The 19,889-nt window shown below is 36.9% G+C and overlaps 1 protein-coding gene across 1 annotated transcript; it reads right to left on the reverse strand.

Annotated features, from left to right (window-relative positions):
• Positions 1 to 8,252: 8,252 nt before the first annotated feature.
• LOC107870862 (U-box domain-containing protein 11) lies at positions 8,253 to 11,788 on the reverse strand. The gene is made up of 4 exons (XM_016717542.2): positions 11,291 to 11,788; positions 10,345 to 10,461; positions 9,812 to 10,264; positions 8,253 to 9,645 (listed from the first exon to the last, which is right to left on the reverse strand). The coding sequence occupies exons 1-4, from the start codon at positions 11,600 to 11,602 to the stop codon at positions 8,575 to 8,577; spliced, it is 1,953 nt and encodes a 650-aa protein (XP_016573028.1). The 5' UTR covers positions 11,603 to 11,788; the 3' UTR covers positions 8,253 to 8,574.
• Between the last annotated feature and the right edge of the window lie 8,101 nt (positions 11,789 to 19,889).

The following is a 19,889-nucleotide window of genomic DNA, read 5'->3' on the forward strand; positions in this document are numbered from 1 at the left end:
GGTTGGTATGCTTGAATTTGTGTTCAAGTCGAACTAGCTAAACCGGTCAAAACCTTGGTGACCATTGGCAACCATAAACAACAACTAGTATATGAGGGCAAAAAAATTCTCTATAAAGTATGTGAGTGTTTGGGTCATATCGTCGCCTCTTGCCCAGAGAAAAGTGCAACCCTTTCTTCGGTGAATCCATCTCCTCGGGATGCTCCACCTCCTACAGTAGATTCGAAAGAGGAGTGGAAAATGATTTCATTCTCAAGGAAACGATCTGTCAAAAAATCCTCTATCTTGCCCCTTACTCCGAAAAATCGAGAATGAGGTAACGGAGTAATGATCGTTGTACCAGGAAAGTCCCCTAACTTTTGTCCCCTCAAGGAGGGATGTCGGAAAAGCCGCTCAGTTAGGGAAACTTAATTCTGCTGGGCCATCTCGGTTCAACCAGACTTCTGGACTGTCTCGAGCCTATTTTGACCAGCCCACCTCTCCCTCTAATGTTATCCCCCTTCAGTAGCCTGTTTCTGATACTACCCTTAGGGTCTCTGGCCTACAAAATAATATTAATACTAATATAATCTCTCCCCATTTAGGATTTAACCTCATGCCCAGTCTTTTCCTGGGGCCAATTACCCCCTTAGAACCCATTCCAAAAATAAATTCCAAAAATTTGTCAAGTAACTCTTCTCCTCTTATTAATTCCTGTTCTACCCCTCCTTCTTTAAGTAGTAAGAGGAAAAAATAATTTCCTACCATAGCCCACCCCACTCTCCAAATGATTACTCTCTTACAGCCTCGTAACTTCTCTCCACCACCCACGCCATCGAAAATAGATTTGATGGTCAATAGTCTCTCTACAGACAAGGCATTAAATACCACTGGTTGTCCAAAATAAAGGCTTTTTGCATTCCCCCTCAGCTCCTTAATATTGACAGTAATGAGGAATCCATGCATTGCACTTCAATTGAGCATAATGAGCTTCCATCCATCTCTGAATATGATCACTCTTACCTCAGCCCCTCTTCCTCCTTCTCACACACCAACATCTTGGTTGGAAGTCTGCTTATCCAGTCAATCGATCCCCCTACACCTTCAATAGGAGGGGACTCAATTAACCATACTCATTCAGGACTCGAGTTACTTGGACCTTCTGGCCATGGAGTGCCTCAACCAGGGACTTCATACCATCGGTCCAAATGTTTAGATGACCACCCTCTTGAAAATTTTCCATACATCTTTTCAAGAGGACCTAACTCCATCGACCATGACAGAGATGATAAATCTCACCAGTTCGAGCCTACCTTTATTTTCCCCCACCAAACCCCTTACTCCTGTTAATGGGTCCTCTTTTTGTGAATCTCAATGGGAAAGCCCTCACTCACTTGAATGTGACCCCTCAGACCCTACCCTTTCCAAACCTTTCTCTAAACCATGAAGTCCTAGAAAGAGAAAAGACTCTAGAAGCCCTCGGGGAAAGTAACAGGGAAATGAAAGCCCTCTTAACTCAATTAAGGATTCCCAGAATGAATGTTCTCACTTTAGAAAGACCTGTAAACCTGGTCTTTGAGGGTCCTCCTCAGGAACTGGTCATTGTTCTTTTTCCACAAGACATCTTAATGCTAGAACTAGGACTAGGACTGTCAAACCCTATGACAGGGGATCTTTACCAAGCAAAAATCTCTCCACTTTTCAGTAAAAAAAAAGAGCATAGACCAACCCAGTTCATCCATTCCATCAAGGAAAGAGAAAGCAGTCCTTCAGGGGAACCCTCAACCACATAAACCAATGATGAAGAATTGTCTAATATGGAATGTTAGGGGAGATAACAATGCATAATTTAGGCATCACTGCAAATCTCTTATGGGTATTCACCAACCCTCTATTCTAGCCTTTTTAGAGACTAGGATGTTTGATAATAGGAGTTTAACTGATGAGCTAGGTTTCCCCTATTTTCTTTAATCCTCTGACACTGGTTCCTCTGGAGGAATAGTTATCTTCTGAAAAGATAATGTCATATCCATCAAGGATATCTCTACGTCTTCTCAATCCATTCATGCTATTATCAAGGTTAGTTCTCTTCCCTCCTATTGGATCTTAAGTATTATTTATGCTAGTAAGGTGTTTTCCATTAGAAGATCCATTTAGGATCAGTTAATGTGTATTGTTGATTCCCTTTATTCCTTTGAAAGTGAAAGCTGATTAATAGGTGGTGACTTTAATGAATTGTTGATAGCCTCTGAGAAATTTAGGGAAAATTGTTTAAACAATGCTAGGTCTTCTCTTTTTAGGGATTGCTTAAACCGCTGCAACCTTATAGATCTTGGTTTTAGAGGTAGTAAATTTACTTTGTCTAATATGAAGTATAAACATTGGTAAAATCTTATCCTAGAAAGACTAGATAGCTGTTTTGCTAATGACCACCTCTAAGCCCACCTGAAGTGTCACATAGACCCTTCTCACTCAGGATCTATCTCCCCCTCTACTCATTCCCTTCTGGATTCCATCCCTACCCTAGCAGAAATTCAAGTTGTTTACTTCCCCTTCCAACTTTTTAAAGCCCCTGGACCAGATGGTATGCATCCCTTTATATATCAAAAGTTCTGGGATATTTTTACCCTCCTTCTTTTTAGATTTTTGTACTAACACCTTCACTGATGGTGTAATGGATGCCAGAGTCAATTTTACCTACCTTTGTCTTATTCCCAAATGCAAAAATACCACCACTCTCAAGAACTATAGACCCATTGGCCTTTGTACTACTCAGTACAAAATTATCACCAAGTTCATTGCCAATAGAATTAAACCCTTTCTCCAATCCCTAATTGGTGATACTCAAGCCAGCTTCTTGTCCAAAAGAAGAGCCTCAGATAATGCTACAATTGTGCAGGAATACATTGATCACTTCAGAAGAATGAAAGGGAAAAACCCTAACATGATTCTGAAAATTAATCTAGAAAAGACATTTGATAGGCTTGAATAGTCTTTTATTAGGCAAGCCCTCTTTTATTTCATCCTTACTCTGGCTCTCCCCAAGCTTATCATGTCATGTGTTTCCTCTTCTACTATTTCCATCCTTCTCAATGGAAGCTACACTTCTAGTTTCCAACCTTCTAAAGGAATAAGACAAGAAGACCCCATCTCCCCTTTTATCTTCATCCTTTGCATGGAACTTCTTTCAAGAAGGATAAACCATAAAGTGGATACTCTTTAATGTCACCCCATCCAAATCAATCATAGGGGTCTAAAGATATCCCTCCATTCTTTGCAGATGATTTAATACTATTGCAAGAACTTCACATAATTTTAGCACCTTATCGGGCCAAAAAGTGAACTTAGCAAAATCCAAGGTGCTATTCTCTTCTAATTGCCACAACTCCACCAAAGCCCTCCTTTTCTCCATTCTTGGCATTAAAACTAGCAACACCTTTGGGAAGTATTTGGGCTTTCCAATCTTTCAAGGAAAACCAAAACTCTCTAACATTTAATTCATCCTAGATAACATTAGTAATAAGCTTACTGGTTGGAAAGTCAAATTTCTTAATATGGATAATAGAACTACCCTTTCTAAAGTTTGCCTAAGGAGTATGGGCCCAACCATGTTATGCAATATATCCTCCTCCTTAAGAAGATTCATAACCGTATAGATAGAGCCCAAAGAAATTTCATTTGGGGCTCTACCGAAGAGAAAAGAAAGATGCACATGGTCAATTGGGCCACTATTACCCAACCCAAGCATTTGGGAGGCTTGGGTATACAGCAAGCTAGTATCAAACATGACACTCTGCTTTGCAGTCTAGCTTGGATGCTTCACTCAAACCCCTCTTGTTTATGGGCTAGAGGTCTTCTTCAAAAGAGTAATGCTACTGAAAAATACCCACCCTCTCACTTTAAAACTTGGAGAAATGTTCATAAAACCTAGACCCTCTGTAGAGATCTTTTTCAGTGGTCTGTTTATAATAGACAGAAGGTCAATATTTGGAAAGATAGACGAATCCCTTGTCATCCCCCCCTTTGCACTGTCATCCAAGGGCCCTTCCCCACTCCATGTCCCTCTCTTCAACTCTGCTCCTTTTGGCAGAATGGAACTTGGAACCTTGAATCTTTACCTTTTGATAGCCCCAGGCCTCTTCATTTAAGCATGCAAAACTCCTTTATGCCTGACCCTCACAATACTGCTGATACCCTCTTTAGATCCTATCTGAAAATTAAGTGTTCTCCTGCAAGACTGCTTATCAATATCTTGCTTCCTAAAGACATAACTTTCCCTACAATTCCACTCAGCTTTGATGAATTTTGAAACTCCAAATCCCCAATAAACTTAAGTTTTTTCTTTGGCTCCTTCACCATATAGTCTTCCCACCAATTCCATTCTTGCTTACAGAGGCCTTCACATAGAACCCTTCTGTCATCACTATAGTCTTCAAACTAAAGATATCCCTCACCTCTTCTTCAATTGCCCATATGACAACTCCCTTTGGAATGACCTCATCCACCACTACTATAGAGATTTTACTATCAATCCTAATATGTTCTATCCTTCAAACTGGAACTCCACCTGGAAGCTTAAGAACTCCAAATACGATAAGCTTCTCAATTGGGCAACTCTTCTTCCTTTCTGTCTGTGGAACATTTGGAAGAATAAGAACTCTAATGTCTTCAACAACAAAGCTTTCTCCTTCTCTTTCAAATCTGCCTATTCAGAGGCAGTTGAATTCTTCCAACTGAAACCTACTCCAGCTGTGAAACTGACTAGCATTATTCAGATAAGCTGGAGCCTCCCCTAGGCATCACTTTAAGCTTAACAATGATGGCTCTAACCTAGGAAATCCTAGTATGGGCGGTATCGGTGGTGTCATTCAAAATGCTAATGGTCATTGGGTTTTGGGATTCTTGCAAAGTTTTCTGCATGCTACTAACAATTTCACTGAGCTTTTAGCCCTTCGGAAAGGCATCCAGTTTGCTCTTGCACATAGCCTATCTCCTATCATTATCAATATTGACTCTGACGACATCATCAAAATGCTGAAATCTGGGAATGCTCTCTTTAACCCTTTTATCCATGAATGCAGGTTGATGCTAAAGAAGACTAGGAGGACCTCTTGTCCAGCATAGCTATCGAGAACAGAACAAGGTAGCAAATACTCTAGCAAAGGAAGGCGCAAAAAAAGACTTTTTGAACAATTGTAAAGTTTTTGTTTCCCCACCCCCTTTTGTAGCCCATATTGTATGGGATGATATGGAAGGCAAAGCCTCCACTAGAACTATCTCAAATGCGCAGACGTATGTCACGCGTCAAATTCTTTTGTACTAGAGCCGGATTGAGCTCACGCTCTTTGCTCTATTATTAATGCATCTCTATTTTACCAAAACAAAAAAAAAAAAGTTTGGAGCCTTTCGAATGTGCAGTTTACAACTGTACAATGAAGATTTTGATTACTTATCAATTCCAAAATCAACAACAATAAGTCAATAATGTGTAGGTCCATAGTAAGGGGGAAAAAAAGGAATACCATGATGTTGGTCTTAGTTAGTCTAATGTGAACATCAAATATGAGTAACTAATTATTAAAGGTGCGAACACTGCCTAAGTAGGTTAAAGGGTGCAGGGGAACTAATTAAGAACTGTATGTACCATAGTTGTTTAAAACTTAATCTGTCAAGTGAAAGATGTCACATTTTTGAAAAAGAAAGCAGCACTTCATCCCGCTTAAAGGAAAAAGTAAAGCAAATGAACATATCTTTTTATTCTTTGCAACAGTGAAAAATATCTTTTCCTAATGCAGGCAACAAAAGCATTTTTTATTTGGATAACTTACATAAATCTCTGAATTTTTAAGTAATATTACATAAAATTTTAACTATTTTATTAATTACATTTTATCTCCTTTTTTTGAAATGGTGATATATATGTTATATGGTGATACATATAAAAAAGTGATTCATTTGAAGCTAACAAGATATTTATTTAAGAAAATAATTGATTCTCTTTTATTCATTGTATTCTTTTATTTAAGAAAAATATCTAATTTTTCTCTTTTTTTAGATTTAATTTAGGTGTTTTAATTATATTTCTTTTTTTCATCTTTAATTACGAAAGATATGTTTTTTTTTGTTTTTTTTTCTCTTTTTTCGTCTTTAATTTTAGTTTGTTTTTTTAGATTTAATTTTAATTATGTTTCAATTCTGCTTTTAGTCTTCTTTTAAAAAGTATTATTACTTTTGTTTCCTACACTGACTACACCATTACCTTTCATTAATAACATATGAATCACCCAATAATTGAAATAAATAATTGTATCTACCATATGAATCACCATAATACTATATATATGAATCACACAATAATTGAAATAAATAATTGTATCTACCATATGAATCACCATAATACCATATATATCACCCATTAATATCATATGAATCACCCAATAATTGTATCTACCATATGAATCACCATAATACAATACGTATCACTCATTAATATTATATGTATCACCCGTTAAAATCATACAAAATGTATTTATCGTATAAATCACCATAATACCCATATAATGATATCATATTTATCATTCATATGAATCACCATTAAAAAAATAAACATGTATGAACAACGAAATAAATTTATATATGTATCAATAGATTGTTAAAAAAAAAATGGGAGAGATTTTAGGAGAGGAAAAAAAAAAGTTGCATGCATTTATGGAAGAGAAAAAATTAGGAAGAAAGATAATTTAAGCATTAATGGAAGAGAAAAAATCAAGAAGGAAGATGATTTAATTGTCGATAATTAGGGAGATATTTTAGGGAAGAAAATCTTGAATGAGTTAATATGGTGGAGTAAAAATAAGATATGAGGTTTTCTTGATATGTATAAGAGTAAAGTTGAAAAATGGGATTTTATGTAAATTTAAAAAAAAGTAAGGGATATTAGATAATATAGTCTCTTAAGTATGAAATTTGTGTAATTTACCCTTTTGGTTTTTCGTCATTTTCTCCGCACATTTCACCTTTTTAGCATAATTTTAGTAAAAGTTGGTCATGCAGAGTAAATCATACGACAATTTTCAATAGCATCATAGGTAAGTCAAACGCAACAAAACATGAGAGATGTTGAATATATAAAGAAATAAATATGCATTAGACAATAACATGTCTTAACATTGTGAATTGTGAGTTGTTGCAGACAATATCACTAGTGAATTGGACCTATACACCATATTGGAAGGTTAGGCTGGCATTGATAGGAAGTGATTCATGTCCTTTATTATGCTTATGATCTCCGCTAGTCCTCGTGCACAGGAGCTGCAACTTGTTACTGCACTGTTCTCTATCAAGTCATGACATAATAATTCTTGGAAATTATGCTCGTTGATTAAAATTTAAAAGATAATAAATAGTCGAGTGTTAGTCCGGTGCCCTTCTTATTTATTGTTATTATCACTCTCGTGCTATCTTATTTCTTCGATTATAGTATTTCTGTTATTGAATTATTTGTTGTTGCTATTGTTCTGTTTTCAGCATGGTTTTTCAAATATTGTATTTGCTTATACACTTGTTATCTTTACTAGAGCCGAGGGTCTAGAACACAGTCTCTCTACCTTCACAAGGTAGGGTAAGATTGCATACACGTCACTCTTTTCAGACCCCACTTATAGAATTACACATATCACATGTTATTATGTTCATTGATTGAGAAATCAAAGAGAAAGGCGAATCATTACCTGGAATAATTGAATAGCCCTGGTATTTAGAAGAACATGCCAATGGAGAAGTCGTACTTACGCTTTTCCCTTTCAAAAGATAATCAAGGGGGTGTGAAGAGATTGAGACAGACCTGTGGGTTGTTGCCAGAAAAGCATCAAGACTTTTTCGTCTCTTGTAGTAGTAGTACTATAACTCTTTCTTTTTTTTGTTAATCATGTTGTCCGACTAGCTTGCACATATCTTGACTAATTACACCGGACACATGCTACCTTCCACTAACACAAATATTGAGTAACTCTTCTACACAGATGGAAAATAAGGCTGCTGCCAATTATCCCACAATCATAAAAATCAGTTCATGCCATTAGCACTATGGGAATGAACAAGGATCTGAGTAACAAATAAAGGCTCATCTAGCCACATTATTCATTTATAGTTTTGAGAGCAAAGAGAACAATCACTGGAAGCCAAAATTTATTATACAGATTCTTTTGCAGAAGTACATGCAGCATCAATTCACTTATAGATACATAGAAGACATCACAAGTAAAAGGCTAGCATAAAGGAAAAGAAAGTACAATTCTCCAGATATCAGAATGTTTCATTTATACAAAAGTTGATAATACTCATCGCACCTTGGCGTGACAAACCTCAAATTGATCAATTAGTAACAAATAATGGAAGTAAATAGGTCAAACGAATCAGTGACTCACTCGAAAACGGAGTAAATAGATACGCTGATACACAGAGCAGTGAGAATGACTTAATTTTCTCATGCTTGTTTTCTCAGATTTTTTTCACACTATAAATGGAATTGTGTAACTCACGGTTAGGTAAGAATGAAAGAAGCAATTAATGAATCCTTCACTGAAACAATACCAGTCAAGGCTGCAGAGGTTTTCTAAGGTGCTCCAACAATGAGGTAGCCTTCCTTTTGGCCCTCTCTGTGCCACTATTAGCAAGCTCCGAAAGAGGTAGAAGTGCACCGAGCCTACGAAGGCAAGATAAATTCACGGAATCTCTTTTGCACAAGGAGAGCAAGATAGCAGCAGCATTCTCTTTATTACGAGGTAGACCTGTCCTTAGTAGATCTATCAATACAGGGATCGTGCAAGCTTTTGATATGGCGGCCTTGGCCTCTTGGTGGCTGGCAAGAACTGAAAGAATGGTCAAAGCTTCATCAACCATGCAGCTACTCGAATCTGTCAGCATCGTTAACAGTGCTGGTATAATCCCTGCCCGAACAGCTCTGCCCTTATTTCCTTGATATATGCATAAGTTAAATAATGCTGTTGCAGCATCTTTCTTCCCTCTGGTGCTTCCAGTCTGAAGCAATTCAACAAGAGCTGGTATGGCCCCTGATGCACCAATAATTATTTTATTCTCATCTCCAAGTGATAAACTAAAGATGGTTGCTGCTGCATTTTCTTTTGCTTCCATGGTTCCAGCTCTGAGAACTTGAACAATTGAAGTAACAGCATCAGCAAGCATGATAAGCCCCTTGTTGTTCTCAAATATAGAAAGGTTAAGAATAGAAGTGACGGCATTTTCTTGGATTTGACTGTCTTCGGATGTCAACATGTTAACTAACACCGGGATTGCTCCAGCTTCAGCAATCAAAACTCTGTTGTCCGTGCTTCTTTTGGATAGAGACCGGATTTCCGCTACTGCAGCCCTCCGATCCTCGGTGGACCTACTTGAAAGTTTGCGCACAATTGCCTGAATAGCTGCTATATCCCCATTAACATCACGAAATGATCCATCACTTCTCTTTATTCTCCCACTTGCTAATGCAGTTGGCTGATCTACATTGTTCTTTGAACACCAATCAGAAATGAGACTTCTTAAAGCAATATTTGGTGTCAGTGTAAGATCTTGTAGTATTTGCTGAGTTTTTGGGCATCTTGTGTTGCCACCGTCAATCCATCTTTGTATGAAAGATCTTTCGTAAGTCTGTAGGAATAAGAAAAGTCTACATTAAGTATTACGTCTAGCATACTACATTTGAAGACTTTCCACCCAAACGGAAACAATTCTGAGAATAGTTTTCATCTAAAAGACAAAAAGATAGGCAAATATGCTGTCAAATGACAATGTATCTGACTGATGAGCATGGTACCTGTCCAGTGGCCACAATCACAGGATCCCTCATGAGCTCGAGGGATATAGGGCAAAGATACTCTTCAGGAATTATTGGAGAATTGGGCTTCTTATTCTCCAAAAGATTCTTGCTCGGGGAGTCATCTTCCCTGGCCAAACCAGTACTTTTGGGAGAAGTAACCTCAGAAATTTTGGATGAATTCCTTAGCTTTTCTGGTTCCTGAACTATCTGACCGCAATCATTGATATTAGAGCCGTTTCCTAAGGGAACACCTCCAAGTTTTGGCCTAACTTCGTGATCAATATTGCCGACCTTCTCTACAAGTAAGCATCCAACTCCCCTACTGCCCGACTGAAGTGGATTAATCTCCTTATCCAATGGTTGGGACAATGCTCGAGATAACAGATTCGAAGTCACAGGGCCACCATACCTCTCTTTGGCTCGTTTCAACTGTGCTCTGATCAATTCAACCTGGAAAAGTAGAAACATTAGGGGGGGAATCCAACTGCGAAAGCAACATAAGAAGGAAAAAGTAAAACGTCAAAACTAACCTGCTCTTGTACTTCTTCTGATATGTCGAACTGGTCATACGGTAAGCTGCCTAGGGATTTCACCAACTTCCATGTCACACACTGAAATTGGAAGACAATTTTCTTCCTTGCCACATCCTTAAATTAAGAAACAACACACTTTGAGAAAGGCACACAATATCTGCTTGAATGAAAATTGCTACATAAGAACTACAGTGAACTGTCAGAAATTTAAGATTTCTATTAGACAGGTTCCTTTCTATTAAACGTCACCATGAAGGGAAAGCTTCATTCAGGTCGAATTAGATGACTAGCTGAAATTCAAAAAGCAATCACAAATGCTAGAATTCAAAGGAATCATCTCCTTAAGGGTCTGTCTCACTGTGGATTTTGCACAATATAGCAAATGAATCTTGATTCTTAATTGTATCAAACAACTATATACATTTAAATAACCCCAAAAGGATCTCTTGCCAAATCTTGCATCCACATTATAATATCTTCCCAATTCTTAACACAACAAAAGACAAAGGACCCTTGATTTTTTCTATTAAAATTTATGCACCTCCAAACACAAAAACCACAGAAGGAGAACAAAAAAAGATCAACATATCAGAAACAAAAAACAAGTACATTGCTAGATTTAAACAATTTTTCAACTAAAAACTTAGGAAATGAGAATTCACATGTATAATTTAGAAACCTAGAAATGCAGATTCACATGACAATTGTGAACAAATTCTGGAATAAGTCCTTGATTTACAAAATGAGTAAGACTTGTCATAAGATTTTGGAAAGCTAGTAGAGCTTCTTGGTCTCTTTTGGAAGGCTTTACTAGCTTTCCAAAATCTTATTACAAGTCCCAGCACCCTCTCCACTGTAAACACCTCCAGTTGGTCCGCCTAGCAAGGGGTAAAAAAGTAAAAACAGAATGAGGGCTAAGGATGAATAACCAGTGAACACTTACATCTAAGATGTTGGGATCAAACCCATTAGCAGCAAAAAGCAATCTTTTAGCAGCTTTAAGAGCTAACATCAGATCATACAATAAACAACAACCGTCATTTGAAGATGAGGAACAACGGGAAAGGGTGTTTGAAGAATCTCTGATTTCTTCAACCAAATGAGCCAAAAGGGAAATTCTTCTAGCTAAATCAGTACAGTCTTTCTTGAAAATGCCAGTAAATCCGCTACTGGAAATTCGACTGACTTCGTGGATAATCTGAAGAGGGATTTTAGTGGAGTCGCCGGCGACGGCGGTGGGTTGTACGCCGGCCATGGAGGTGGTTGGTGAAGTTAGTGGTGGGGGCGGATTTCTTTTTCTGTACAAACCAAAATGCAAGGGACAACTATGTGGTATTAATGGGGTTTATGAACAAGAGTTGTGGTTATCGTGGGTGGGGGTCGGAGTGTGCGAGGGGGTGGATTTTTTATTATTTAATTACTCTTCCGTCTGTACATCAATAGTTGTACATGCTTATCCACCGATTAATATAATTAATTTAATATTTTAAAAACTATATTAAATAATAAATTATATTTAATATTAAAAATAAAATAGTTAAAAATAAATAAATTATTTACTATTAATTTTATAAATTAAATATTTATTTTTAATACAATAAGTAGGTAAAAATAAACCGACAAAGTATTATTTTATTTTATTTTTAAAGAGGAAAAATTGTAGGGAATGAATATTTTTGGTGGAGAGAAAATTGAAGGAAAGGTGTCTTTTAAGTCTTGAAGGAAAGATCGGTGACATTGACCAACTTAAAGAGTCAAACATCATTAGAAAACTTGATTAAGTTAATTGTGGATTTGATTAATATTTTTAAAACTTTCTAATCTTTTCAAAAATACAAATCAACTCAACTCACACACCTCTTCAATCCAAATCAACCACTTTCTCTCTCGACAGCTTCTCTCAACTCTCTCCCAACCAACAGTTCTGCAAAATTTCTCCCTTCAACCTCCGGCGACAAATAGTCGGGCGAGTTCCTTTTCGACTTTCAACCGTCAATCGACGTGAAGACTTCTCCGACGACAACAACTTCGAGTTTTTTGTCATCCCATTTCCTTTTTTACACGTAAAATATTATGAAGAAATGGAGGAACTTGATCCAACTACTATTCTAGTATTGAAATATGGACTGAATAAAACCCTAATTTTTAGCATTTCTTCTTCTTGTTGTGGTACTGTTGATTCAAATTTGTTCGTGATTTTTTATCACAATTGATGTTCTTAATTTTTTTGTGTGTGTATGTGATGTGTTAGTGTTGTTGGGTTGATTTGTTGGTTGTCTTGGTAAAAATGGTATTGTAATAGATGAAATATCTGATGTAACAGATGAAACATCTGATGCAATAGATGAAAATCTGATGCAACTATAAAAATCTGATGCAACGGGTGAACAATCTAACAGATCATTCATCTGTTGCGACAGACGACTCTTCTATTTGGAAGAAATCTAAACAATATTGATCCAACAGATAATTAATTAGTGATCTATTTTTATTCTTTCCAACGGTTTACTCTTTATTTTGCAACAGATTAGTGACTGCTTTTATTCTTTCCAATGGTTTACTTATCCATTACAACAGGTCGGTTATATGTTGCAACAGATAACATACCTGGTACAACAGATTAGTGATTTGTTTTTATGGTTTCCAATGAATTACTCATCCGTTGCAACAGGTTGGTTATATGGTGCAACAGATAAACTACCTGGTGTAACAGATTAGTGATCTATTTTTATTCTTTTCAATGATTTACTCATCCGTTGCAACAGGTCGGTTATATGTTACAACAGATAACATACCTGGCACAACAGATTAGTGATTTGTTTATGGTTTCCAACAGATTACTCATTCGTTATAACGGGTCGGTTATATGTTGCATCAGATAAAATACCAGGTACAATAGATTAGTGATCTATTTTTATAGTTTCCACGAATTACTCATCCGTTGCAATGGATCGATTATATGTTGCATCAGATAAAATATCAGGTGCAACAGATTAGTGATCTGTTTTTATGGTTTTCACTGATTACTCAACCGTTGCAACAAATCGGTTATATGTTACAACAGATAACATACCTGGTGCAACAAATTAGTTATCTGTTGGATCCGTTATATTACTGTTATGCATTAATAAATTATAATTTATGTTATGCTCCTGTTAATTTAAGATAATATGGCTCCAAAAAAAAAAAGAAAATTGAATCAAGTCCAAGTAAGGGAACAAGTGCAGCAGCTTGGCTACATCCATCACTCTATGAGCTTATTTTACAAGCGTTATCTCAATCAGGAGCAGAAGATAATAAACACGAGGAGGAGAAATTTTTTAAAAAAGATGATCCAAACGCTAATAGCCCTTCCATCGAAGACTTGGTCAAAACCTTCAGCATTGATCATTATTCTATGAGAATACAGTGCGATGGTGCCACAGATTTAACGGGTGATCTCGTGGTTAAGTCAAGCATTGGAAAATCTTTCGACACCTTCAGAAAAATACTTCGAGAATAAAAACTGGATTCTTATTTCAGGGAAAGTTGCTTTGGGCAATATCTTGATTTGACGGAGGACAACAATGCTCGTTTCTAGATGAAAATGGTATATGATCTTATCAAGCGCAGGTTTATGTATGAAAACAAAGATAAGATGGATGAGATGTGGATAAATTACTGTGGCATGCCTATTTGTTTTGGTTGGAAGGAGTTTGCTATAGTTACCGGACTAAAATGTTATCCTCCTTCTCCTTCTCAAGTTATACCTACTTTGACCCAAAAAAAGTACCCGGCACACTCAGAAAAGGCAAAGGCAAGTTGAGTGATCGTGATGACATTGTGTCCATTGTTGGTCCAAGCTTCAAAAATAAAAATCTGATAGAAGTGTTGAAATGTAAAGGACTTTCAAAGAAGCACAAGCAACCATTGTGCTTGGTTTGGTTTGTACATAATTTTCTTTAGCGAGAGACGTTAACAATAAAATAAGACTCGGTTTGATAAATATCTCTGAGGATCTTGAGACATTTAACAGCTATCCTTGGGGTTATGAAAGCTTTAAAGTGACTATCAAATATTTGTTGACTCCGTTAGCGTCAAAAACAGTCAACTTATATGGCTTTCCATGGGCCTTCATGGTAAATATTTCTTTTATCGTGATATGAGTCATCATTTTTTTATTCAATAATGCTTTTGATTTTTTTGGTGTTATGTTAGAGGCTTGGGTATTTGAAGCTATTCCTTATTTGAGACAACAAGTGAACTACCAGGAAGAAGTTTTCTGTCCAAGAATTTTGAGATGGTTGTCGACCAAAACCGATAAAAATGCAAAATTTCTTGATATTTTCAATCCCCCCAAGGAAGCAGTAAGTCCAATTCTAATCAAGCTTTTATTTTAATTAATGATTTCATCATCATTCTTAATATATGTATCGATTTATTTTAGATTATCCATCCGTGGCTTGTTCCGACCAATCGAGAGTTGAAGATGCCATTTTTTCTTACTTTAAGGTCTGTGCAAACTTTATCGAATTCTAAGGTCGTTGATGAAATAAAAATGGAATTGTTTGGAGCAACAACCATCACAAGAAAAATAATTTTAGAGGGTGGGGCTAATGATGCTCCTCTTATAGTTTTTGAAACAACAAGCCATTATGATTATGATCATAATGGTTGTACAGATTTTACCGCATCTCGCGAATGTTCTACATGCAAATGTCAAAACTGCAAGGCGAAATACGATGGAGTGATTAATGCTATTAATGCACTAACTGCTTCTGTAAAAGAAATAACATCTAAAAGGGGTGTCATTCCATCAAAGAGGATTTCATATCCAGACACTCCACTAGAGATCAAGGCGGCTAAGAGGAGAAGGAAAGACACTTCCAAGGCATCATCAAGCATAAAAAAAAGCAAGATTGCAACGTCTCTGTCTTTGTCTTGCATCGATGTTCAGTGTGCAAGGGCCACAGGAGAGCAGCATGAGATGAAGAAGGTGAATGTACATCATCTGTTCCAAAAGAAACAAATAGGCGCATATCTGTTTCAACAGATGATACATCTACTGAAAATTATCAAACAGATATATACATTTGTTGCAACCGCTGTCTAACTTATTGCATCAGATTCGTTATCTATTCGAAATTATCATACTGCTCTGATTTACCTATTCGAATTTATCCCAATAGATAATCCATCTGATGCAACATAAGACTCATCTGTTGCAACAGATGTACAATCTGTTGTATATCTCTGCTTAGCATTAACAATTCTGACTTTTCAGGTGGATGTCACAGTAGAAGCTACTGTCGAAGAGCATATTATCACAATTGATAATCCATCAACTGCTTCCAAAGAAGAAAAAGTGGAGCCTGTCAGTTTGGGAGAATGGAAAAATTACTCGTTTAAAGGGTTCAACATCTTAGACGAAGCTCCAAAAAAACTAACAAAATTGATCAACGACTATTCAGAATGGATTGCCGATGGGCTGTTAAAGCATCATGACGGCAGGTACATAAATTAATTTTATAGATATTGGTTTATACAATTCTTGTTGTAAGAACCTGACATTAACACATATAAATCATCATGTAGAAAACAAAATGACGAGTGCTACAAAGTGAATGAATCGAGTCTTGGTTTTGATATGTTCGACTTTGTTGTTGCACATCCCGGAATGAAGAATTGGTTCTATTTGATGTCACAGCCCCAAACTTGCTGGAATGATGAGGTTTAAATGTCATACATATTACTATTAATTAATACTTTATTTAATTACATCTGCATATTTATTTTTTCATCACGTAATCTAAAATGTTTGATAATATGTGCAACACATCGATGTCATTTTTCACTACCTCCGAAAGAAGGCCAAGTTGCAAACACAAGAACAATACAGATACACAACAGAAAATTGTTTGTACAAAGTTTACATCAATAATGCCTATGATAGATATTTTTAACAACAGCCGGAAGTTTTTCGTTGCTTAATCAACATCATCAAAGGTTTTACATTTCGGCTGGCTTGCCTTGGCATTTGATCGATGAAGTGTACATCCCAATCAACTGTGGTAACGAATTCCATTGGGTGTTGGCTGTCGTCGTTCTAAAAAATAGATGCATCCGAGTTTATGACTCGATGTCGCGAAGAAGACGTTTTAGGCCGTCATCTGAGATACAAAAGCTGACTAAAATATTGGCTACTTACCTTGATATGAGTGGCTTTTTGGACCAAAAAATTTGTACTGATTGGTCGATGATTAAAGCATACCGGAATAAAATGGCTAATCCATTTGATGTACAATATGTTGAAGGAATTGCTCAACAAACCATTGGTAGCCTGTAAGTTTAAGTGTCATGATTTGGTTTCATTTCATAAATTTCACTACGCTTGCATGAACTGCAAGGTATGGATTATCTGTTTTTTTATAATGCAGGGATTGCGGTCCCTTTGTTGCCACCTACGTCGAGTATTTGAGCGATGGATTACAAGTACCAAATGATGGACTTGATGCCGGATTACTCCTCAAAAGATATGCTGCTCTTTTATGGAAATATGGAAAAGAGAAAGCTTAGAAGCCATACGCAACCGACGTTAAAGATCCACGACAACCAAAGCCGAATTCGGTAGCACCGGATGAAGAACTACTTGTCCATATTGATTAGATCTTTATAACTTGAGTCCTTCAATGTAATAACCTATCCTCCTTGGTTTAACTTGTTGATTTATTTGTAGAGTAGATCGTTTGTATCCATAATGATTTTTTTTATATTTTATTTATTTTTTCGAAGGCTTTAATTTATTTTATTTTGTCTATGAATATAATTTAATCCTTAGTTTTGAACATGATAATTGAAATGGAGTACTAAATTCAAATATCGCAACAGATAATACATCTGCTGCGACAAACGACATATCTTATCAGACAGATTTAGACATATGTTGCAACATGAGATGCAACACGTAGGTCATCTGCTGGAAATTATATAACAAGTCTTCCTACTTTTTTTATCTGCTCCAATAGATTACCGATTAGTTGCAATAGAGAGATTATATGTTGCAATAGATCGTATATCTGTTGCAACAGACAGACTAGAAGCATCTGCATAACGCAATAGATGACCAACCTATTCCAATAGATAATCAATCTGTTACAACAGGTACTATATCTATTACGACAGATATAAAATTTGTTGCATTATAAAAATTCAACTTAGCCAGAAATAAAAAGTATTGCTACTACATGTAAAGTGAATTGGCTTGAAATGAAAATTTGTTATCGTGTTCGTCTCTGTCTTTGTAAATGTTCTTTTTATACACGGGCTCCAACCATTTAGTTAGTACCCTATATGCCTAGATCCATTGCATCTTTCCCACAACGGTGTCGCACACACCGGTCATTTGTGTGTCGGCCAGCAAATAATTGATGTATGCAAGCGAGTACGGCCCACACGCTGCACTGGTTGTATTTCTTGGAAACTGGATGTTCTTATTTTGACGTTCAAAATCTCATGATTCCTTTTCCAAGACTTCAGCTGGCAAATGATCCATCAGCTTACTCTGCGTCAACAACTTCAAGATTGGCTGTATGTGGGTTAAAAACGTCTTCTCATTGAAGACAGGTAAGTTGCAATCATAAACCTTAATCTTTCCCTCGTATAGTAGTATCTCAACATTAAGAAAATGTGTGACATCCACGTTCATGCCTTGGTCCAGCTCTTGCCGTGTGGATATGACCTCTTTTTTCTAACATATTTAATTGCTTCTTCATCCCATTGGAACGTAGAAACTAACTGATCAAATCTCGGGCCACCGAAATCAGCTATCTTACAGAGTTGAGCGTACCTATCCTTGAAATTATTATAGAAGTTGAGGTCCATTATCGTATCGGCAGTATCATAAGCATCCGGGTACACTAATTGCCTACCCCTTATGAGACAGAGAATCTCATCAACATACTGTGGTATAAGAATACAATTTTAAAATAGGTTAGTAATTGTAAGGAATAAAAATACAGTGAAAAGAATCCGATGCAGAGGATTCTCTGAATCAGTTCACAGATTACCTACCCAACGTAACTTATGCAACGGATGTGTATTATGTTACAACAGAATACCAAATTTTTGCAACAGATTACACATCTACTGCGTAAAATCTTCTACATGGAGTAGATTGGAAGGTTAGTTTAGCAAAAGTAAACTTACCTTGTCCTCGTACCACACGCGTATATTTGTCGTATTCGAGAAGTCTTTGGCGGCAAATGAATGCATGGTGTATTCTTTTTTAACCTTCATCTTGATGAATTCTTCCAGTTCCTTCTTCTTTTTCTTGCCAAGTGCCGGGAATATGTCCGCCTTCTTCTGTGGCCCCTGAACTTCAACAACTCTTGGAGCGGAAGGAGTTGCAATTTTTACTGATTTCAGAATGGAGAGAATCTATCTAATTTTTCTTCTCTTTCTCCTAACCTCCGCTGTAGGAGTGCATGGCTCTCTCACCTCGTTGGATGGTATGACACCCCCCTAAATTTCAACTCCTCGACAGCTTCAGCAATAGCCTCTTGCTTTTTAAGGAGTTTTCCTTTTTGTCCTTGCACTTTGCATTTGCAATGAGAACATAAGGGTAGGGAGGGATGAGAGGGACCACTGTAAGGGTGGGAGAAACCGGTGTAGGGGTGAGAGGGAGGACCTGTGTAAGGGGTGTTTTCAAACATATTTATTTTTTGCTGAGCACCAACATGCTCATAATCACGACTAGTAGCAGAAGCAGTAGCAGGATGGCTGCCACCATCATAAATAACTCCACCAGCAACACCCCCAGAAGAAGCACCCGGATCTATTGCAGTTTGAGGTTGGTCGTGAAGAGCTTCAATATTAGGCTAACCTTGCCTAACTGCTCTTCTTATGGATATTGCTCTATCCAATTCCTTCTTTATTAACTCCACCGTTGGGTCTTCTTTTGTATCAACAAGACCCAGAGTAAGAAAAGAAGTCATCCCCAGCTCATCAATGGCAGGCACGATCCAAGGATGGCACAACCTATAATAAAAAAATGAGGAATTTAAATCATATAATAATAATTTGCAGTTAGTTGGGTTACATGGGGCTCGAGTTACATGAATGTTAACACAGCCAACTTATGCAACAAATGATCTAGCTACCGCAATAGCTGATCTATATGTTGAAATAGATTGATAATATATTGCATCAAATTACCCATCTATTGCATAATTTGCAGTAGATGGGTAATCTGTTGAGTAGGGTTCAGAGAACCAGAGTAACAGATGGTTAATCTATTGCACCAGTTGTAGTTGATGAGTAATCTGTTGCAACAGATGACCCATCTGTCGCAACAGATGGAACATCTATTTCAATATCTTTCTTTGAGAAAAATTATTTTAGTTGAAAGAAGACGTACCGCATCATTCGGAGGGTTAAAGAGATCAGTCTCATTAATACTTTTTTGCTGCTCTCTGCTACAGCCAACCACCTAAGGATCCTTGAATGAGAAACCTTATTTGGTAATTCTTGAAATGCTTTTGGTGTGTGGGGGGGGGGGGGGGGGG

The sequence above is a fragment of the Capsicum annuum genome, chromosome 5, assembly GCF_002878395.1.
Source record: "Capsicum annuum cultivar UCD-10X-F1 chromosome 5, UCD10Xv1.1, whole genome shotgun sequence".
In the NCBI taxonomy this organism is placed as follows: Eukaryota; Viridiplantae; Streptophyta; class Magnoliopsida; order Solanales; family Solanaceae; genus Capsicum; species Capsicum annuum.